This window comes from Melopsittacus undulatus, chromosome 8 (assembly GCF_012275295.1).
Source record: "Melopsittacus undulatus isolate bMelUnd1 chromosome 8, bMelUnd1.mat.Z, whole genome shotgun sequence".
NCBI classification, from domain to species: Eukaryota; Metazoa; Chordata; class Aves; order Psittaciformes; family Psittaculidae; genus Melopsittacus; species Melopsittacus undulatus.
Genome location: NC_047534.1, coordinates 55,360,615 through 55,384,834, shown reverse-complemented (window position 1 = coordinate 55,384,834; position 24,220 = coordinate 55,360,615). Strand labels below are relative to the sequence as shown.

Here is a 24,220-nt window from a genome sequence, read left to right as displayed (position 1 = left end):
TTGCTGGGAAGATAAGGTATAAGTGGAAAATCTCCTGCAATTAAAGACAAACTATGAAAAGACAGGCTTTAGCAGTAGATAACAATAACTCAGCCTGACTTCGACTTAATGCAGTCATAAAGCTTGGTTTATGAGAGAAAACACCTGGTTTTGCAGTTCTTTCTCAGCTAAACAGGTGAAACACTGGGGAAAACCAGCTTCTCCTTGTCCGGTTCATCCCTTTGGTAGAAACCAGTCACCATCAGGCTGTTGTGTGTGCAGTACCAGGAGGAACACAGAACTGGGGATTTCTGTAGTGCTTATTCCAGGGGAGAATACAGTGCACAGTGTGTGAATTGAAGAGCAGATGGGCAGCTACGCACATGCCCCACTGAATCTACCAGCATGGGTCAGAAGGCTGAACCAGTAGAAGAAAAACCAACACAGTTCTCTGTCCAAACCAGCTTCCCATACACTTTGGAGAGGTGTATTTCCATGAATACTCAACACAGAATATTTGTGAATGCTCCCTACTGCTCAGCAAGCCCTGGCTGAGCTGTTTTAATGGCTGGTGCTATTTCAGGGCAGACAGATGACATCGATATTGCAGAGAGATGACTTTTAAGAAGACAAGGTACTATTATATGCTGTGAAAAGGATAACGAAACCTCCTCTCCCCCTGCCCCAAACCTGCTGTCCTGAAGAGCCGATAAAAATTCCCCCAAATCAGATCATAAATCAGCTACTGTGCCCATACTACCATTAAATGATTGGTACAGTGATTTAATTGTTACTTACTTGCTATAATACAAGGAAAAAACTTTACTTAACACTTCTGTACATACTAGTTCAGGCAATCTTGTTCATTACCTTGCGTACCTAAAGAACTGCTCATTATTCAACATTCTCTTTAAATCCCTCCTTAAATCTATTTTGAAGATTCAATGTCAATCTTGAAACATGCTTTAAAATACTGAGGGGGTTTGGTGGGGTTTTTACTGGGGGGTGTATTTGTTTCCTTCTGGAAAACAAACAGACACATGCCAGAAGGTAAGTCCTACAGAATGAAGCAATGCACATGAGAGGGAGGATGAGAAATTGCAGGTTTAGCATTACTTTCGTTAGCAGTTCTAGGATTTAGGACACTTCCAAAGTTCCCTTTGAAAGTCAGAGCTCAATGAGAAGTTACAACCTGTTCATTCCAACACTGCCATTCCTCTTAGCCACACTAGAGCCTAGGATCAGCTTAGAGCCAAAGAGCAGTAGTTAAACGTTCACCAGCAACTGTAGAAGACAACCACTAACTACACTGGCTGGGACTCACCATATCCCTGTCTGTCAACTGTATTTAATACTCTAACCTTTAACTCTAATACTTTAACCTTCCACAAAGTGGAAATGACAGTATTATGATTACTGGGTCGTACAACCAAGTTAGGTACCATGCAAATTAAAGCTACTGCTGCATCCAACAGATTGATGGTAAAAAGAAAACACAACCAATGCAGCTCAGATGTTCTCCCCATCCATTTTTAGTTTCTTATAGATCTAGAAATGGGGAATCAAATGTGCCTATCTTGACATACTGATTAAAGATGTGGTCATTCAACAGATAACTGCAGTATGAAGAGAAGCAACAGTGACAGCTAACACATTTTATGGGTAGGAAGAGGTTTCACTAAGCCAGGGCATTCAGCTTGCCTCACATACTGCTAAGGCATGCTCTAGAGAGCAGTTATGTGAACCTGCATCCAAAGGTTCATACCCCAGTTCTTTCCACCTTTTAACTCATGAAGATGCTATGGTATTTCTGACCAGGTATCTATATAGGGTTTAGAACACAACTTCTCTCTTGTAACCAGAAAGCAGTTTACTCACAGTACATAACTTGCAAGGTTTTGAGAACTGCAAAATCACATTGCTACTGGAACAGACTTAGTTACCGGCACGGCCTTCTCCATTAGATACTTGCCACTAAGTAAAGGTCTGTTGAGTGTATAAAGAGGTGGTAGATCTTCTATCTCTGCTATCCTCTGGTATACGGCTCTGGATAGATGATCCCCATGATATAAACTCCCCAAGATGATGCTAGAGAAGTAAATTGGCTCCACAAAGAGGCTAAGTAAGGCTCCTTGAATACCCAATACGTTCCACCTAAGAGGGAGGGAAAAACAAAACAAAACAAAACAAAAAAAACACTTTCTTTTTAATGGAACAAGGAACATCTGCCAGACATAACAGCAGTCAATCACAACAGGCTACACTTTGAACCCTTCCTCTTGACCAGCATATGGCTGTGGTAGCAGAGCTGTGACACCTGCCAGAGTATCAGAGATCACTTATAGGATGCTCAATGAAATCCTGAGTCAGATGAGCTATAGCAACAGGTCTAGTGTCAGCATCCACTTCAGGAGCAGTCTCAGCTTTACTTCCCCACTGACACATCTGGTGATGCATTTCCCAGCAACCTAATGCCAGAGATAGATAGACAGGATACTTCAATCAGAGAAAGCCAAACTGTGAGATTCTCAGTCAGAACCAGTGGCTGATGCCTTCAAAAGACACCTGGCAGCAGGCAAACCATCCTTCCAGAACAAAAGGGTTGTGTCTGCAAGACCTCAGCACCATAAGGGAAAGCTTGTCCTTAACACCCCAGCCAAACTGCCCACATCCTGCTGTCAGGAAGGACATAAGGAGTTGCTTGCAATATCCATGGGCAGGGAGAAAACTGATTCTGAAACCTGAAAATAGGAAGAGTGCCTATACTCTTTCCTCACTCCAACCACAGATCCCTGTTTGCACCAGTGTGATCTACACTCTATCAGGTCTGGTGGCAGGGATATAGCAAACAAAAGAGCAAAAGAGAGAAGGATTCTTTGTAGCTGTGTTCATTTGATCAAGTTTTGGCTCTCGGCCCGCGTGTAACAGCCATACAAATCACCTTCTCAAACCTCAGAGAGGTTTTACTGTGGAGTATTGTCACTGTCCCTGTCTCTGAGGTGTACCTGCAAGCAGCTTGGCACGATGAGAACAGCACACCTGAGTACAACTGCAACACCCAGACACAAGCAGCAGGAAAGTTCTGGTGCTTGAATAAAACAGAGCACAGTGGAAGCTCTCACACTCATACAGAATGCTTTGTCCTTATTAAAGGCCCACCCTAAACCATGAGGCAAGGTTTCTTTAGGAAAACAGGGAACGTGGATGCTGCTAACAGTATTTCCTGCAGCTTGTGCTGGGATGGCACGGATTATACCTCACCACAGCTCAGGCTGGGAACCACACATAGCTGCTTCACCACTGCCAAACCTGAACTATGAGAATGTTATAAAGGAAAAAAGGGCAAAAGAAACACTGGAATCCAAGGAAACAATTGCTTTGTGTATGTTCACTAAGGATGAAGTGGAGCAGTGTGCTCTAACTTACCTGTCAGTAAAAAACCTGGCCCTAATGCATAAAAACACTGCCAATGAAACATAAAGCAGATTTCACAGTAAATAAAGGCCTATTTTGTATAGCACTGAAAATGCAGTCAGCAACCAGATGTGAAAGGAAAGACAGCAAGTGAAATTACTGCTTCCCAGGAGCAAGATACTTCTCTAAGGACCATACCATGACCAGAATTTTGTAAGCACAGAGGTATTTCAAGTGCCAAATGAATTGCATTTTGTTCTTTGCAGTGCTACCCACGTCAAGCATAAGGAAGCATGTGGACTGCTATGGACACAGGTATATTATGGAAGAAACATCTGGAAAGAAGTCAAGACTAAGCATTGCAAACTGGGGTCTTACAGAAGTATCTGAAACTTGCAGCCACACACTGCACTCCCTTCAGTAAGGCACATCCCAGGTTACCTTTCATGAGCAGTACTTGAGCGACAGATGGACATGTAAAAGCAGGCCAAATCATTGCTCTGGCAAGCCCTGGCTTCCTAAATACAAACCTTTGCCAGACCCTTTTCCCTGCTTCAGCCTCCAGTGTTTCCAGAGCTTGTGTTTTGCTGCTCACTTAGAACCATGGAACAGTTTGTGTTGGAAGGGACCTTAAAGCTCCTCCAGCTCCAACCCCTGCCACAGGCAGGGACCCCTTCCACTGGAGCAGCTGCTCCAAGCCCCTGTGTCCAACCTGGCCTTGAGCACTGCCAGGGATGGGGCAGCCACAGCTTCTCTGGGCACCCTGTGCCAGCGCCTCAGCACCCTCACAGGGAACAGCTTCTGCCTAAGAGCTCAGCTCAGTCTCCCCTGTTCTGGCAGGTTCAAGCCATTCCCCTTGGCCTGTCCCTACAGGCCCTTGTCCCAAGCCCCTCTCCAGACAAGTTACTTGGTGTCCTTCTCTGCACTGAAAATGAAAGTTGTAGTCTGCCTTGTAAGCTTCTGTGGACACAGAATGGAGTGGCTGCAAGGACAAGGTTTGCAGGAACCATTCATACAACCAAAACCTCAGGCTCTCACTATTTATTAGGCAGGGTTAGATGGTGGTTGGCTTCATAAAATAGCATTAAATGTCAATTGTTATAATCAAGTAACATATACTTAGCTATAGAAGCATATACGTGTATCAGAAACTGTCAGTAGTGCAGCAATAAACATGAAACCCAAATGCAGATTGTAACAGAGTCAAAAGGGAGGGATGTATGAAGATTTTCTTGTTGCTTTTTTATACTGCACTTCTTTCTGTCAAGCAGTAATTTCTCACTTCCATTAGCATGTATACTAAAAACAACCTTTCTAGATATAAACTGAGAAGCAGCTACACCAATACCACGCATCAGTTTTCCAAAGGCCACAAGCATTGATTGCCTCCTGAAATGGTAAAACTGCCTCATCCTTGCAGTTTACAAGCACAGCTTGTCAGAACGCATGTGAACAAATGCTGTCAATCTGGTACTAAATGTTTACTGAAGCACCAACTTCTTTTGTAGCCAAATTCAGTATTCCCCTTCAAACCATGAAACCAGCAGAAAAGCAAACTCTAGTACAGAAAACTTGATTAAAGTCACTGTTGACTTCCCAGTGCCACAATCAACCAAAGGGTTTTTTCTCCCCGTTAAAAACAGTACCAGAAAAGAGGTGAGGAACTGAAACAACTTAAATCTAGCTTAAACCCCAACCTTCCAGGGCGCAGATGTAGTTTATAACACAGAAATGAACCTTTCCTGTTGCCGTGCCACACTGCATTAGAGCAGACAGACCCTGACCACAGCACAGTGCTCACTTAGGAGCATTGGATGGCTCAAGAAAGTGATTACAGAAAACAACATTCCCATCACTAATTCCACAGGCTCATATTCATACACAGGGACACTTCTGTGGCTCAATGGCAGCTCAGACCCACGCTGGGCAGGTGATGACCTGCTTGCTGTGGAAGCCATCTAGCTGGGTCATCACCTGCAGAATGAAGGAGCAGAGATGACTTTGCATTCAGCTGACTGCAATCTGATTTCAAAGCTGATTTCCCTTTGTTTCCTTAAGAGATTAACTGAATCTCTATGACCAGCCCATGCCTTTCATGAGTCACAGAACAAACAGACAGCAACATCTTCTATGTGGAGTGGATTAAGAGCTTCTTCTACGTCAAGTGGCTTAGTCAGTGGGCCACACTATAAAGCAGTAAGTGCACAAAGTCCATGGCCTTCGACAGCAGCACTTCTGCAAACATCTTTTTACTTACCCTGAGGTCACATTTGCAGCTACAGCCAAGAGAATCTGCTTTCTCTTATAGCTGTTCCTGGGCTGGCAATCACACAGCTCTGACCTGTCCCAGCTTTTCTGGCATTGCTCCATCCCACAGTGAGCATGGGTCAAGACTTAGGTCACTGGTTTGAGAGGTTACATGGTGCTGCTCCTGGTTATGCAGCCACCACGTATCACAGGATTGTAAAATGGTTTGGGATGGAAAGAACCTTAAAGCTCATCCAGTCCCAACCCCTGCCATGGGCAGGGACACCTTCCACTAGAGCAGGGTGCTCCAAGCCCCATCCAACCTGGCCTTGAACACTGCCACAGCTTCTCTGTGCCAGCATCTCACCACCCTCAGAGGTAAGAATAACCAAGTGGATATGTTCACATGGGCCAATGTGTCTTTTGGCTTAAGAACTAATGCGAACTACTTCATCTATTGCTGTCCAGAAATCCCACTGGCTCTGTCATGGAGCTTGCCACTTGGAAATAACTCTCAGACTTGAAGACAGATGAATGGGCATGGACACAGCTGCTGAACATGCAGCCTTTAGTGAGCACACATAGGATTTTAAGATGTATTGGTGCAACTTCACTGAGAAAGATTGAGTTACAAACTTCCATTCGGAATGTTTAGTGAGAATTTAAGTAACTGTTTGAAGCCAAAATGAAAGGTGGTGGAAAAACATATCAAAAGGAGGATGACAAAACCAGACATCATAAAGTACCATAGAATGAGTTTAAGATACACTGAAAACAACTGCATGTACATTAATCTCTCAAAACAGTCACTCTGGTCACAGAAAGCGCCCTAACACCACACTGCAGAGCCACTAGGCACTAACACACCAGGATAACCCTGTTCTAGTGCTTCTGACCCACATGGGAATACACTCATGGCCTTTCCATGTTTTTCTTGGATGTTCCTACCAGGATCAGGAGGGTGCTCAGCAGCACATTGCATCAAAGCACTCAGAGGCTGGAAATAACAGCTTGGATTATACATATAATCCACATAGATGAGGCTATTCAGATACAAGAGTTTTCCTGCTTGTGCAATCCTGCACCCTGAATTTATCCACATCTTTTCCAGGCTGGCCCTGTGAAGCTTTGGGAAAGCAGAGAATTCCCAGGGCTCAGGCATACTGGAGAGCTGAGTGCTGGACACTCCAGAGCAATGCATTCTTTAAAAGGTAAAATGGGCAAAACATGGTCAGAAGTGTCAGGGACATGTTAAAAACATAAGGAAAGGAAAAAAAGAGTTGGCAAATTGGGGCCTCCTTACCCATCATACAGCGTGTGCTCTGTGTCAAGGGTTCTATCTGCTTCCTTCACTGGCACAAACAAAACTAGTCCCATGAGCCCCAAGGAGAGGTGACAGCTAGCTAGGCAAGGGAGAGATGAGTCTGTTCTGCATCACACAGAATCAATAGTCAGAGGGGTTCTCGCTCAGCAACTGGCTTCATTTCTTTGTCATCTGCACTAACAGCAAGGATAATGTGATAAAGGACATCAATGGAATGGGACACAGTTACTGTGTGGGGTGCTTGGGAGAACTCCCTGGCATGAATTTATTTGGTGCATTTGATGGAAAATATCCTAAAAGACACTGAAATGGCATTTTCTGTAGAATTACCTGTCCTACCTTCTGAAAGGTCCTGTCCAGTTCTGTTTAGTTTTAAACTAAAGTAAAACATCTTCCTTCAGTAGAGATGCTGATAACTTGAGACAAGACTCAAGGACGAGACTCGAGGAACCAAGCAACTCCATAACCCTCCTGCTGCATTTTTGATGCAGCATACGCTGTTCATAAGAACAGTTGCAACTTCATACACTCAATATTTTGAAGCAGGCCAACCATGACTTGATGAAACAGCAGAGCTATTTTCATTAAACTGTAAACTAAAATACCATCAGCTCAAATACTCCTTTCTCATCTGGTTTGCAAGAACACAGAGGCTGCAAACACACGGATTCATTTCAAGATGCTGCAACTCTCCCATGTTCTGATACTTGTTAAAGGACACAAATGTTAAGCTTATTTTGGGAGGTGTAATATTTGTCCATTTATGGTTTTGAACAAAAAAGAATAAATCTTACATCCTTTGTCAAAAAGGACAAAGAAAGAATTGGATAAAATAGAAATAAAAGCACTAGTGTTGGAAACTCAATATCTAATGATAATAAAAGTATTTAAATTAAAATAATGTTAAAGTTTCAATTTCTAAGTGCCCATCATTTCTTTTTGTTAACTGGAACAATTTTTCTCTCTATAAAATGATCCAAATCTAAATCTATCCATGCAAAATGGATGTATCTTTTGATATCACAGAGTCATGGAATTGCTTGGGTTGGAACAGACCTTAAAGCTCATCCAGTTCCAACCCCCTGCCATGGGCAGGGACCCCTTCCACTGGAGCAGGGTGCCCCAAGCCCCATCCAGCCTGGCCTTGAACACTGCCAGGGATGAGGCAAAGGATGTATATCATCAGAGGAAGTTATCCAAATATAACTAATGTATTTATTGCATTGTTTTACTAATGCTTTACTACTCTCAGGAGAAGGGGGATATTGCTATTTCCTAGTGATATAAATACAAACCAAAGCTGTCATGACTTGAAGTGGCTGGAAATGGTACATCATGATTTCACCTTGCCTCTGAAGCCAGCAAAAGGTTTGATACCAAGTGCAGGTGAAGAAGCAGAGCTCTATCACTGGAGTTAAAGCCACCCCCAAGCTACATCTAAGCAGTGAAATGAACAAATCAAGATCCTGCCCATTCACTACACGTAGCATGCAACCCTCCTTGTTCAGCAATAAAAAGCAATAACCAAGAAAGCAATGGTTCCATGTCTCACCTGGCTATCTTGTCACTGCAGGACATGGTAAGCAGTCTTTCTCCTTGCAGTACACCATCCCACGTCTGGATGGTGGTAGTGGAGCGCACAGGGATGGTCCCTTCCCCAGATTCTATCTTTGTCCGTAGCTGTCCTCTTGCTTTGCGGTTCGGATGCCTGTCCCCTTGATCTAAATGATAAAAACATCACTTAGAATCAGCTGAGGAACATTCTCTGAGTGTTTTACAGACAGCATTACAGTAACAGGAGTCTATTAAAGGAATTTGCCTGCTGGCTTGTATAACAATTTCTATTTCTCCTTGAAAATGAGCTACAGCATCAGACACCTCTCACAAATAGGGTCTTCTAAAACACACTTACAACAAACCCAAGCTCTCCACAAAGGAGCAATACACAGCAGGGAGCTGTGTTCTGCGTATTACAGCGTTAGAACAAAGTTAACAGACAGCTCAAGGAAGGGGCAGGCAGAAAACCACTGTTAAAAGCTGGAAACAGTGAAAAGGTTTGGTTAGTTCTGTACACATACTTGCTGACTCACTGGCACATCACGGCTGGCTTTCAGCCTCTTCAAGACCACATGGTGGATCAGTCTACATACACTGCACTTCTATCACACAGGAAGAACAGCTCAGATTTTGTTTGGAAGAGATCTTTGTCTAAACACACATCTACACTAAAAGGAAAGAAGACACCTCCATTTTAACTGTACCACTTGGACATGCTCAAAGAATACTTCAACCCTCCTGGCCGGAGCAGGGATGCTCTCATACCCTCTTGTGCTGCTTCATGGGGGGAGAAAATCCTCGCGTCGCCACAAGGGGATGTGCTGATATAGAGGTGGAACTGCACATTCTCCTTCAGCTTAAATCCACCTCGCTCCGACTTGGTAAAAATGGATTTCTGTTGGTCTTCTTTATTGCTGAAAGGGAGAACAAAGCCGGCCTCAGAACTGACATGAACACGTGAAGAACCATAAGCTCGGCAGGCTTAACAGGCATTAAAACAACCACAGGGTGGCTGGAAATGTCATAGCAGAAAGCTAACAGTATTACAACTAACAAAGTGAACAGACCACTGTGGCAGGAAAGACAGAGCCCTTGACACCCCCAGATGTCAAGGCACAAGGCACAAGCTTTCAGGCACTTAACAGCAAATGAAACATCACCACCCATTAGCTCACTTGAGGTTGTTTTGATCTATTTTGAGCTTCCAAAACGATTCCCAATGATGTTTTCTGTCCTCCCATCTCATGATTGACAGCCAAGTGAATACATGTTTTGTTTAAGTCAAACCTTAGGGCAAAGAGCCTGAGTTCTAAAGGAAACTTCCTAATGCAATAGAACAAATGGTTCACATTGAAATGTTCATAGATGTTTCCCACAGACACCTTTCCAGTTCCATGTGATCAGCTCAGCTTCCTTTTCCCTCCAGCTCACCTTAGATAAAGCTCAAGTTGTGTATAGAGAAATTTAAGCAGGCACCGGCGAGATATAATCTCTGCATGGCAATCGTTTAATGCAAGACCACGATCACTCATGTATTCACCATTGATGCATTTTGTTCCTGTAGAAACACTTATTACCAGGGCATCTTTCACATCTGTACCTGCAAAACAAAGTTTCAGGAAGAAGATGCGACTAAAATCACAACTAATCCAACAAATCATCTTAGTGCAGATCCTCAACTAGTTAGAAACAGAAAATGTGAAGGGGAAACGTGCTGCTTCAGGAAGAGTTGTGAAAGCCTGGGCTGTGAAGATGGTGCTTTACTCCTGAGCCCCAGCTAGCTTCCAGCATGTGCCTCCTTGCCACAGTGACTTCAGATAGCTGAAAGTCACTGATTTATTAAAGCAGAAATATGTTATGGAAGGGTATTAAACCAACAACGGGAAAGGTAAAACTAGGGAATGAAGATGTTTAAATGATTAAAACACTGTAAAGCTTATCAGCAGTATAATGCCTCTAGAAGTGTAGCTCTTGGTATCAAAGCATTCCATACTATAGAATAAACAGGAGCCCAGGGAAAGGAAGAGAGGATGTCCCAGGGCAGTGGTGGAGTCACCATCCCCGGAAGTGTTCACACATCATGTACACAAGGCCCTCAGTGCCATGGGTTAGTGGTGGCCTTGACAATGATGGGGAATGGTTGGACTGGATGAGCTTAAAGGTCTTCTCCAACCTGGATGATTCTATGATTCTATGCTGGAGGTTACAGTGTTTGTCCACCCATGAGTCTTCTTGCCCTGCTCACCTTTACTCTCCATGCCCCAGGAGAGAGCAGCAAGCAGAGACTGGTGGTTTGACTGCTGGCCAGGATCAGCTCACCTGATGACTTATGATGATAGGGTTATCTACCCTAACCAGCACCCTCAGATTTCTCTGCTCTGGAGGAGGCCCCTACAAACATCCCTGAAGGAGGAAAGGGCTGGTATTGCCCAAATCAGCATGGGAAGGCTATACAGTTATCACTATCCATCTGACTCACACAACTAATTGGAACAGGCTGAGACCTTAGGAGCTCCAGTGACCTTAGCAGCTCCCAGTGCTTAAAGGGGCTGCAGAAAACCTGGAGAGGGGCTTGGGACAAGGGATGTAGGGACAGGCCAAGGGGAATGGCTTGAACCTGCCAGAACAGGGGAGACTGAGCTGAGCTCTTAGGCAGAAGCTGTTCCCTGTGAGGGTGCTGAGGCGCTGGCACAGGGTGCCCAGAGAAGCTGTGGCTGCCCCATCCCTGGCAGTGCTCAAGGCCAGGTTGGACACAGGGGCTTGGAGCAGCTGCTCCAGTGGAAGGGGTCCCTGCCTGTGGCAGGGGTTGGAGCTGGAGGAGCTTTAAGGTCCCTTCCAACCCAAACCAGGCTGGGATTCAATGACATTTCATGATGGGCCCAAAATGAATGGTCAGGAAAGGCTTCAGATGGACTGAAGAACAGGAGCAATCTTAGTGTGAGGAACATTCAGCAGCCGGGTGGTCGCAGATCAGCTTCAGGCAGAACTTCACTGGCAGATCTCACGCCTGCAGTCAGAACTACAACATTCCTACTGCTTGTACATGCATGATGGTGTCAGCTGCCAAAACATAAGCTGCTTTTTCAGATGTTTTGACTAAAATGACTGAGACAGAAAGTACTAAGAATAAAACAGAGCAAGAATAACTCGAACAAAGTGCAAAACCTAAAAACCTTAGGAAGCAAGCATCATTTCTTACTTGAGATGCCAAAACCCACAAATATCATCTTTGTGACCACTGCAGTACAATTCATCTTAGATTTACTCTCAGGTCTTAAAAGATGCATGTATTGCATAGACCATAAGTTATCTTACGTGTCTGAATCAGGCATAAGATAGTGTTTGTAGATCTGATCTTCCTGTAATTAACTTCAGCTAAGATTTAATTGCTCTATTTAGTGCACCTAGAGGATTAAACTGGGAAAATGTATTTCAGGACTGGTTGACTGGAAAACTGGGAGTTTCCTAGGATGCAAACAGAACTCTCTTATTTAAGCAAGTAAAATGGGACCTTTTCTTTACCTGTTGTCATGACAATTCCAGCAAGGACTTTTCTCCGTGCATGTGGAGACGTGAAATTTTCCGTCAGATCACTGAATTTATCTACAACCAAGCGTGCAACAGCGTCAGCTAAAACCTGTGGGATCACACAGAAACGCACATTAGACAGTTACATAAATACCATAAACCTCACAGCAGCGTTAGGTCATAGATTTGCACTTGTCATTGATATGATACAAGAAACCAAAGGAGTTTTTCTTGTTGGCTTTGAAAACAACACGGAGGCATCAGCAGGACGTCATGGATGTGACTTTCAGGCATCCTGAGCACTCGTAGCTCTTCCGCATCGATTAAAACAGGGTCAGACAGCCCTAAGCCAAGCATCAAAGTACCTAATGCTCATATTGTCATGAACATTTGAGGCTGAGGAGAACAACTGGACAGACAGATAAGTCTCTGCTTTCATGCTCAAACCTCAACATGCATCATTTCAGTTTCCTCAACATTTGACCTGACAGGAAGTTTGAAGTGCAAAACCCAGGCTCCTTAACCCAACCTTGCAAACCCTGGACAACCATCAGATTCATTACCTGCTATACAAATGGGAACAAGTCTGTTTTCCACACTGGGTTAACATTTTACAAGACATATATAAATCTAGGAATAGAAAATGTCATCATATAACCCCAAATAAGCTATCTCAGTATGAGGAAGGGTTTATCTCTTTCACCTTCAGGAAAACTTGAACTACAGCAGCCACAGTCTTGTATCTTGCAAGCAATGTGGGTCAGGCTGTAGAGGGGCTAACTTCTAATAGTAAGGAACACTTGAAAACACCGGTCCTGCTCTCATTGAACAATGGTTCAGTTCAACACTGCAGCTCACCTTACCCGTTGTTTTTAAGCAAGCTGGAACCATAGTAGCTAAAGATGAGTCAAACCTCAAATCCTTGAGTTTTCACCTGAAAAGAAACCGAAGCCCACCGCAATCCATGCTAGCACAGCTGGTTGTTACCAAGGGAGCTGCTGAGGAAGGCAAGTTACATGCTAGATGGAATCACTTTGTGATTCTGTGATCTTTCCAGGTCACCAAACATGGGTAAATCACTACACAGATCCTCAACCTACCCAGCCAAGCGGAGGCTGACCTACACCACACGATCGCCCATTCCCTGGGGGAACCAGGGCTGCCTTCAATAGGTTCTCATCAAGCAGTGAGAACTGAAAGTGCATACAAGGTGGACACATTAGCTTTTACCAAAATGATCATTTTTTCCACATAGGAAACAGTGGTGCTCAGATACAAGTGACAACACAGTGAGTCCCTCTGGGAAGACGTAAGCTGGCACAGAAGGATGGGATGGGGCTGCTGCAGCTCAAGCAGCGTGGAACTCAGCTGCTGGCAAGGAAACCAAGAACCGCTTGAATGAACACAAAGGCAGACACTGGGGAGGCTGATAAGAAAGGACTAAACCCAACTCAAGCGAGACACGACGACCACTAGAGATTCAAACAACACAGGAGGAGCTGCAGGGGCAGGAGGAAGAAAATCACTGCCAGAAAACAGGCAGACATAGTAAAGACTTCTCTTTTTCTCTGACAACAGAGGGGTGGTGAGGAATAAACATCATTAAATGTTTTAGTCTTTTATAAGCATGCTCACATTAGAAGCATTACCCTTTTCTCCCCATTACATTAACATAGTTAAGAGTCCTTCAGAACATGGAAGAGATGGGAATAAGGCAGGCTACAAATACACCACTGCAGCATCAGCAATGAGACTTTCTGGCCTCAAATGATGTCCTTGCTGTTCCCATCTCAAAACCAAGGACTTGAAGCTGTCTTCACATCAAGTGCAAAGCACTGACTGGCTTGGGTAGGGATCTTTAACTTCTCATTCTGACTCGATTCCCTTTCACATAAATAAACATTAATTGGAACAGCGAAGGAGCTCGTGTCTCACCTTCCCTAATATCTAACACGCAGCTCCTCTACCCCCACTGCTGCATTACATCATTATTCAAAGTTGGGTAATGCCAGAAAGGAAAGACCTAAAATAGCTGACACTCTGCTCATTTAGGCACGTGTGCTCAAAGCTACTTTGGGTGCACTTCTCCTTTCTCTGATGAAGTCCCAGTGAATCCACAGACTGAGTTTGGTTAATACATATCTTGCAGCAATGATGTAGGACCCCACAGACTATCCATGTTTTAGAAGATTCTGAAGCTGATGAGGTCCAGGTCTGTCTGGAGCGGAAGGAAGACCTTGGTAGGCCACAGAGACCACTCCAGATGCATGCTGGTGATGACCCGTGTGGTGGAGCCACAGGCAGCTTGCTTTGCACAGATTGGTTTTAAAAGTATTAAACCATGGGATCAGTACCTCAATAACCAACTCTGCAGACCATCAAGTTACACCTATGCCCATTTTATATAAACTGATTCCTGATGTCAGGTGCCCTTCTGTACCATCTGGGAGCTTGCATCCCATCCTCTTCAGAGCTCTGGCAGGTGTCAGGAGGTGTGGGATCACTGATGCATTTCAGCAGATACTCACCACCACCAATGGAGCAGGAACCATCTCTCCTCTCAACTCTGTTCTACTGATTTCTCTCATGAGGCACCACAAAGTAACACATCAGCTACAGGCAAGTTCTGAACCTGCAACCCAGGCAGTCAATTCCAACATCTCCATCAGCACAACCACACTGTATTGTACAATCAGGCTGGTTTGGGTTGGAAAGGACCTCAAAGCTCATCTAGTTCCAACCTGCTGCCATGGGCAGGGACACCTTCCACTTCTATTATTTGCACTAAACATTTATTATTTGGATTTAAATATACATAGATATATATATTATAAATAGAAATCCTTCAGATCTATAGACATATAAATCTGAAAACGCTATACATATTTAAACACCTTATTAGTAATTAATAATAACCCTTAATATAACCCTTATTAATCATTAATTATGGCCAGGTTGGACAAAGCCTTGGGCAACATGGTCTGGTGGAAGGTGGGTGGGAACTACATGACCTTAAGGTCCTTTCCAACCCAAACCAGTCTGTGACTAATGTGACTAATACATACCAGACCTCATATCAATATCATTCCAGTAGCTTGACAGCTAATTATACTTAAAAGCAGTGTGATCCAACCCAGTGAACTGCAGGAAGGATGAGAACATCCTGATGACAAGCTCCTCAAAAGCCTCCCAATAAATACCTGACTTGGAATCGGGTCTGCACGAGGCAGTACCAGCAGCCTTCCCACCCAGTGTATTGCTGGCTTTACTCGTAAAGTCCACTGGGTTCTCCTCCACACTGGAGCAGCCTTTATCAGTACACACCTATGAGAGGTGAAACACAAGTATCCCTGGGTGTGCCTCATTGTACACAATCTGGGTATCAAAGTCAATGCAGGAGAGCTGGGAAAAAATGGGATTTGTGCTTGCATGTGTTGCTTTTTTGTTACTGAGAACTGTACCCGAGGCTCAAATGCCTTGAGCATCCCATAAGCTCTACCTGGGACTCAGTCAAACACTGGCAATAGCACGGAGCTCAAAACCCCAACACTGACAGCAGTCCATGGAAATCCCTGTGAGAGAAGAGGCAGTTTAAGCTATTGTACACAAGGCAGAGAAACAACTTTACCTTCTTAGAATGACTCCTGTGTCAGGTCTCACCATCTGCTCTTTCCCCTTCTCTATTCTCGCTCCAATTTCACTGTTTTACTGATTCAAGAACCAATAACACATAAATTACTGGCAGTGAGTTTTTTAGGGGTCTGGGGCCAAATCTGCCTTCCAAGGCACAGCAGAGAATGCAGGCTGGAATGGCTGGATCTACTGGAGAAATCGTGACTACCTGAAATAGCATGATCCTAGATTCGCAAATGAAGGAAGCATCCATCAATAATGCATTCATTTGGCACTATTAAAAAAGAAAGCATCCAGGGATGCTTAGGAATTCCTAAATTATGCATGTGGCCCATGCGTTCTGAGAAAAGAACATACTTTAAATAGTCACAACACTCTTCAACCCCACATTATCAAATCAGATCAGTACCTCGCTGCTTCCATGAAATCTAAACCCATGGTTGTTGAGATAGAAAAGGTCAAAGCCTTGACATTCTCATAATAAATACACATAATGTTACAAAAGTCAAAGGCGAGTATTTGAATTTAGACAGGCATATAATATCATCAGAAAGACCCAAGAGACAAGGAGAAAGAGGGCAGCTGAACAAACATTACTATAGTTCGATAGGGAGAAAGACAAGCAAGCAAATAATAAATGAAACTTACTCCATTCTAGCTCCTTTAAATGTCTGGGATGTTTGGTACCTTCCCTAGCACAGCAATTATTTGATTTAAACTATTTCTCATCAATATTTACTTGCCTAGGTAACTTAGATATTAACTAACAAGGTTAGAGCACGATCCCTTAGATGACAACTACTTAACCATGAGTCTTGGATACACGCACTGCAAATGGTGTCATTTATTTAGAGCCTGAAAACATGTGGCCTCACTTAATCTGTCCTTGACTTCCATTATTCACCTTTGTTCATGCCAACAACTTCAGTTTGCACAAGAGAATGATTTTCTTCTCTCCTAAAAACTGTTGTATCAAGCAATAGTTTTACCCAAAGCAGCATTTCTGACTTGAACTCCTTCAAAGCCCTGATGCCCAAGATGAGCAAGATGTGATTCACGCTTTCCCCAGCACAAACTATAATCCAAGCTAGCATTGCACTGGGCTTGGTGCTCTCTTATGTGACATGATCAAGGCTGAAAGCATCAGCAATAAAGTCTCCTCTTTGTCCCCACAGAATACAAACAGTTCATTCAACTGTCAGACGTCATAAGTAGATAAATCACCTAATATATACATACATAGAATCACAGAATAGTTTGGGTTGGAAAGGACATTAAAGCTCCTTCAGTTCCAACCCTCTGCCATGGGCAGAGACACCTTCCGCTAAGCAAGGTTGCTCCAAGCCCCTGTGTCCAACATGGCCTTGAGCACTGCCAGGGATGGGGCAGCCACAGCTTCTCTGGGCACCCTGTGCCAGCGCCTCAGCACCCTCACAGGGAATAACTTCTTCCTTATATCCAACCTAAACTTCCCCTGTTTCAGTCTGAACCCATCATCCCTTGTCCTATCGCTACAGTCCCTGATGAAGAGCCCCTTTCCAGCATCCTTGTAGCCCCCTTCAGACACTGGAAGCTGCTCTGAGGTCTCCACACAACCTTCTCTTCTTCAGGAAGAACAGCCCCAATTTTCTCAGCCTGTCTTCATATAGGAGGTGTATGTATATATATATATGTATAACATATATATGGATGTGTGGGTATATATATGTATATAGATGTGTCTATAGATACATGCAGACACATGCCCACACATCTACAGAAGCAGAATAAACAGCAAAAACGCCATTCAAGCTGACTCAATACTCATGACTTAGCCACTCTTGGCCATTACCCAAAGACATCAACAAAACCCAAAGGGCTTCTCACCTGTGGCAAGTGTAACTGGAGCCCTTCGCTAGGAATGGGCTGTCGAGATGGGGTCTGGTCCAGCTGCATGTTAAACAAGGATGCGAGGGCTGACTGAGCAGCACGAGCTTTGGCCAGCTTTTTATTCCTTCCTGAGCCTTCAAACGTCTGCCCATCCACTGCTACGGCCATCACAAAGTTCTTGGCATGGCTCTCCCCACTTTCCGAGAGGAACTCATACTTCAGCCCCGGCCGCAGCTCATTCAGGATCATGACAGGGTTCTTCCCACTGGCCGAGGGGTAAGGTGATGGTGCTGGGAGAGGCGACTGGGAAAGGCTGCTGGCTACGGCAGACGATGGCAAACCATAGTCCCCGCTAGAGCCAAAGGACCCGTCCCCGTTGGACCCCAGGTAAAAGGAAGCATCGGAAGGGATTGGCGTTTCGAACCCATTGAAAAGGGTGTCGGGGAAGTCCGCTTGGTCGGAGGTGAAATCCGTGTTGACCGACAGAGTCCTCCCCATTGCCAGGTGGGCTTCCGAAGCGTTTGGGAACTGGACAAAAGAGCGGAGAGCCTTTTCGGCAGCGTGAAGCTTGGCCTTCTTCTTTGTTGGGCCAGACCCCTCAAACACCTGCCCATTGACTTCAACCGCCATCACGAACATGGGGGCATGAACCGGGCCGGTCTGGGAGAGGAGTTTGTACTGTAAACCGGGTTTAATCTCATTCAGTTGCATCAGGGCGTTCTTTGGTAGAATGGGGCCGGGTGTTTTCTTCCTCTTCTTCAGGCGGAATTTGGAGTGGCCATTGTTGCCCTCCTCCAAAGGACGCTTCCTGCTGCTGCTGCCACCACCGTTGGAGAGCTGTGTCCCCTCCCCGGCACCTTGCCCACTGCCCTCCTTGGGGGGAACGTTGTCCACGTTGCGGTTCTCTTTAACGTCGGTGCTGCTCGAACCTGTGGTGCCCAGAAAGAGTAACTTACAATGCCTTCGGTGCAGGATCTTGTAAATGCAAAATTTATAGATTCCTTTATCTCTCTTTGTAACTGGTTAAGTGATGTGTGCTTTGCAACACGATCAGACACGGGCACAACGCAAGAACACGTTGGTAACTCGAGAAATAACACACTCAAGATTGAGTCTCAAACTGCATGTTTGATATGATCAGATAGCAAAAAGCACTGCAGCTGCTTTGTTGGTGTCCTGCATTTAAAGCATGCTGGAACAAAACCTTCACTGACAAGTTGTGTTTGGCCTGAAGAGTGCTTTAAACCAGAAATAGTAGCATTCGCCTATAAAACAACCTCTAGTATAGAAATTGAATGCTTAAGGCCAGGAGATAGATATTTAGTTTTACTTTATCCAGATTTTATTCATGGCACATTTTTTCTCAGTGATTTTAGTTGCTCAAATTGAGAAATGCCATAAATAAAACCCCAGCCATGAAGAACCAGGCAGCTCTTTGGTAGGCACCATGGCTGGAAAGTGTTTGATTGCTTTGGGTTCTCCTTAGCTACTCTGTATTTTCCAACCTTAAGTGGTTTTACACCTTGCCTAGATGTTCATTTCACCTCACCCCCATTTGCTCAGGAATGTCAGCCACCCACTGTGCCAGCATCACCACAAGGTTACTTTATATATTACTTTATATATATATATATATTACTTTATGTATTTCCATACAGCCTTTTATTAAGAAGCCTTGTATTTGTCATTTACGAGCTATTTTGTTCTTCCTTGCAAAGGAAGAAGGCTGCTGCCACAGCTACAAACACCGTGCTAAGGATCCTCTCCTAAGACCACACAGAATACAACACAAGCAACGAAAGCGGAGCAATCCCAGTGATATTTTATTGTAGGCTGGGATTGTAATATTAACTTAATGAACTATTTTCTAAAGCAGAACGTTGGTGGTGTTGTATGTCAGACATATGTTTAAAGAATTCTAGCTGCTAGAACTGCAAGGACCTTGTTTTCACCCTGTTAAGGAAAATAGGGAGATTCATTATTTGTGCTTTAAGTTGGCACTTGTGAATGAAAAGGCAAATTTAGTAGGTCAAATATTTCCAACTCTTCTGTTCCAAACCTTCAGACTCTTTCTATTACCTCTACACTGTAACTGGATGCTAAGTATGAATTGAGATGAGAGCCAACTCAAGTGGAAGCTCTCATTCACAGCGACAAATTGCAGCCGCACTTGAAGCCCTCCCTATGAAGCCCCTACCATGCACACATCACTTCACCCAGGTTACAAAGCTGATGGAATGGTTACTAAATTTTCATTTATAACATCCTCCAGCAAAAGCTCGATAGGTTACTCCTTTCGGTGCTCGAAGAGAAAAGAAGGAGAAGAAGAAGAAAGAGATCAAAAGAAAAAGCCAACGCAGGAACGCATCTTGTTAAATCACAACAGCACAACAAATGGCACAGTACTGAACGATGAATTCCAGTCGGTTAAAGAACACAACACTCAATATTCTGAAGCATTTCATTGCTAGAAAACTGCTGAATTTAATTAGTATCTCTTGTAACATTCATCCACAAATTATATTGCCTGCAGAATGCGTCCTAGAGGGCCATGACTGTCAATACACAGTGTTCAAATCTATATATTCTTTATATATACACATATATATATGTGGTGAAGGAATCTAAGGATAATAGAGTGACATTTTATATTTTCCTTGTAGTGAGTTTCTTATCTGAAGCTCTCATCTCCAAAAATCAAATCAAAACTACCATTTGTGGCACATTGCACTTACTCGTGGGAACTAGCGCTATCAACCAATATGACTTTTAGACTAAACAGAAGTCATTTAGTTAACACTAAATCTGGGTTTATCTTTCTTTTTATACAAACACTCCTACAAGTGGAAACCGTAAGAGGAAAACATGAGTTAAACACCTCCAGCTGAATGTTAAGAAAACCCCATAACCACCCCCCCTGAACTCTTTAATGGAAGTACAGCAGCTGGAGGAGCTCCTTAATCCATCTCCTGACACAGGTAGGGGAAATGATGCCCTGACAGGGAGAGGGGACTTGTAGGAAGCAAGAAAGAAACTTGCACGCTTACCTGGTCTCAATATGAAAGAAGGGAAGAAAACTACTCCTTGCCTGAGAGCTACCAGGCTTGTGAGCTTTGAGAACCTGCAGGGTGGGAGAAACTAGGAGAGAAAGCAAGTAGGGAGCTATGAGCCCAAGTCAAAGTGGAGACCGTGAAGGTGAGCAAGTTTCTGTATCATGCAGGTGATCCAAATCCAAGCCTTGCATGTGATGGGAAGGAAAAGACTTTCTGTGAGAACCAGGACCTGGGTTTGTTTCAACCCACAGAGCCACTGGGCTGCAAGGAAGAGAAACTCCATTGCAGGCTGAGAGTGAAGATGTGCTTTTGGACCTTTCCTTTAGCCTGTCCTGCCCAGCAGCAGTCAGGTCTTTAGGGCTGGAGAAGATCCAACAGATTAGTCAAAACCAGAAGATCAGCTATCACCACAATGTTAGAGGAGCCATCTCCTTTAATCTTGTCCATATTCAGGCATGGAGTCACTCCTCCAGCCCAGCCTCTCTCTGCTGTCCAGAAACAGCTCTCCCTTTCCCCAGGCATCTCACCTTGTTAGAGAAGCTAAGAGCAGCCCTAGTAGCTCATCCTTGCCTGTGACAGGACCACCAGCAGTCCCTAAGAGAGGGTAGCAAAGCAGAGCAAGGCCACAGCAGCCCTTCCCCAGGACAAGCCACAGCTCTGGATTGCCTCAGAGAGCAAGGCAGGGAGCCACATATGGGCTTTTCTCCCCCAGAGATTTGTCTACCTACTTCTCAAGACCCCACAAACCCCTTCGTATCCATACTATCCCAGGCAACACATTACACATTGCATGAAAATATCTCCCATTGCTGGCTTTGAACCCCCACCTTCTAGTCTCACTTAATGCATTTATTGGGTTTTCTTTGTTGTTTTGTCAGTTTGATGATTCTAATATTAAATAACCTGTCCTGCACATGATTCTACAGCGGTCTCCAACCTTGTCATCCCTTCTCTACACTGGAGGCCTTGTCCTGAAGTCATCCTCTTCTCAGCAGACCCACTGCTGGATGCTCTGTACCTTTACTCTTCATGCTCTACTCTGCAGTGTTCTTCATTGTGGTAATATGCTGGTTTAGAGACCACAAGACTTTGGGGAGTCTCTTACTCATTGCAAGGAGCGTGAAGGAAGGCATCTTCATCCCCTGAAAGCTTTGGCTGATTCAGGACCCCGTCATAGCTCAAGCTGAGAGCATCAGTACTCAAAAGGGGCAAAATGAGGTTGCTGTAAAGCAGAGGTCATGGCAGATGTAGACCACCACACCTTACGTGTTCTAAAAGCCAGTTTAGATCATTTTGAAGTCCATTGGTCTGATTCGGAGACCAGTGTTAAGCTTGGTGCTGCCAGCATCGCAGCTAAAGACAGGAAAATGAGAAATGTGAACATTAAAACACTCTTGGACAGGATAAAGCAGAGGAGAGAGCTGGCAGGAGAAAAGAAATTCCCATCTGAAGTATAAAATATGTAATATGTCTGCTCTTCATTACCTCTTTTCCTTTTATCTTGAACTTCTATTGGAGTTGACAAGTGACCATATGTTAACATCATACATCTGGCCTCAGAAAGGTTACATGGTCTTGGTGGATCTCCTCACCTACCCTAAACCAGGTTTAAAACCAGCCTCATCCTAGGTTTGAAATGTACTGTCAGGTCTATGTGTTTTCCAGTCTTTAAGGAAGTTTTCAAGGAGTGAATGCTTTAGAGAGCCCTCTGAGGTCCACTGTGGCTGTTGTGTGTTCGGCACTTCAACACTAACACAGATACTAACACTTGATAATGGGATCCTGTATTCTTAAACGTTAACACTACCCCTAATTGAAGAATAAGGCATTTTTCGTAAGACTGGCTTATCTTCCAGTCACTCAAAACAGTCTGACTGATGTCTGGGGAAGAAGCCTTAGTGAAAATCATAGCTGACAGGATCCCAGCACAACAACGTCAGTGGAAGTAAAGTCCTGACCCTGTAATCTTGTTTGAGAGGCTGACAAACCTGAGAGCCTTCAAGAAGGAAAGGGGCACAGGAAGTTTTCATGCCCCTAAAGAATGCAATCTTCCATCAGAGCACATTGGGTTATTTCTGGGTTTACTCCCTGTAATTAAACACTGTCTAATTGAGATGGTTTATCCATGGGGGAACTTACCTGCTTGCTGAGAGACAACACTCTCCCTGCTTGTCTGATCTGGAGCACACTTAATTAGATGGAGATTACTCTTAGCTGAACTGAAAGATGTTTCCACCTACCCCTTATACTGCTGCTCTCATTTACTGCCTGGGGAAACTCCAAATTGAGTCATTTTTGCATAAACAACAGGCAGAAAAATACCCCATTTGATCTCTTCTAAGCATCCTTTTAGGAAAAGGTGGGAAATGATGGCAGAGAAAGGTCAGGACAGCCACATGCTAGTGGCCCAAACGTCCTCCAAAGTGCCCCACTGCTCCCTTGCCTGTAATAATCAATAAGGATAGGCCACAGTATGAATTTACACCTGGCAAAACAGTTATTTCTAGTGATTTGACACTGAGATCATAGACAGATGGCTTCTGGCACAAGCTCCTGGCGTGTTCAGAGTGCTGCAGACATGAACTCCATGCAAAGCAACAGAAAACCAAATCAAAGCATTCTAAAAAAACATCTTTCCCAAATCTCTTGTAACATCTTCTCTATGTTCAAAGGATACAGGAGGAAGACCTTAAAAACTGAAGTCTGACACACTGCTTTTTATCCAGGATATTAAAGTAGAATCATGGAATCATAGAAGGGTTTGGGTTGGAAGGGACCTTAAAGCCCATCCAGCTCCAACCCCTGCCACAGGCAGGGACCCCTTCCACTGGAGCAGCTGCTCCAAGCCCCTGTGTCCAACCTGGCCTGAGCACTGCCAGGGATGGGACAGCAGAGCTCCATGGCCTCCTCTGGACTCACACCAGCAGCTCCACGTCCCTCCTGTGCTGCTGCCCCAGAGCTGGATCAGGGCTGCAGGGGGGTTGTCACTGTCTTACAGTTCAGCTGAACCAAGATTTCAGTTGATTCTGGCTTCTATTTATGCAGCTGCAGACCAGAAATACTGCCTATGCCGACTTTGCTTTCCTGGATGATACCTCCCCAAAAGGGAGTTACATAAAATAATAACAAATTAATAGGCAGCTTTTGATAGCAAACTTCTTAATCTTCAGAGGCAGAAAAACACAGAATTATTAATTTCTTTAAAGGATCTCTGCACAAATTGAGGTGAAGAACTCAGTGATTTCACCTTTGATTTCTCCCCCTCAAATCTGATGAGTTAACATTTCAAATTCATGATGTTTGTGTGGGCACAGAGATGCAGGAAGGTCTTCCTGCACCTTCTATTGACTGGGCTCATCCAAGTAGCCATTGGTATCTGTAGCTCCTTCTCAAAACCATGGCACAGATGACAACTCAGAACATATTTCTGGGAGACAACAGTGGTTGGGAGATAACAATGCATGTCCCAAACCTCTGGCTCCCAGTTCCATGCACCAAGCCTGCTGGTGAGACAAAAGGTTCAGTGAATGTGCTCCCGCAGGGATGCACCAAGACACACCTAAAAAAACCAACCCAAAAGCAGACACAAATCGATTATTTTGCTTACAGAATACCC

General features: G+C 44.3%; 1 protein-coding gene across 2 annotated transcripts in view; it reads right to left on the bottom strand.

Moving 5' to 3' along the window:
- Positions 1 to 24,220, bottom strand: part of ADARB1 (adenosine deaminase RNA specific B1) — a 58,957-nt gene that overhangs the window by 8,730 nt on the left and 26,007 nt on the right. For both annotated transcript variants that reach the window (XM_034065523.1, XM_034065524.1), the window contains exons 4-9: positions 17,549 to 18,480; positions 12,044 to 12,158; positions 9,953 to 10,121; positions 9,287 to 9,435; positions 8,517 to 8,685; positions 1,952 to 2,133 (exon numbers count right to left, since the gene is read on the bottom strand). In XM_034065523.1, the coding sequence (XP_033921414.1) occupies positions 1,952 to 2,133; positions 8,517 to 8,685; positions 9,287 to 9,435; positions 9,953 to 10,121; positions 12,044 to 12,158; positions 17,549 to 18,480 (1,716 nt within the window). The remainder of the gene's footprint in view (positions 1 to 1,951; positions 2,134 to 8,516; positions 8,686 to 9,286; positions 9,436 to 9,952; positions 10,122 to 12,043; positions 12,159 to 17,548; positions 18,481 to 24,220) is intronic.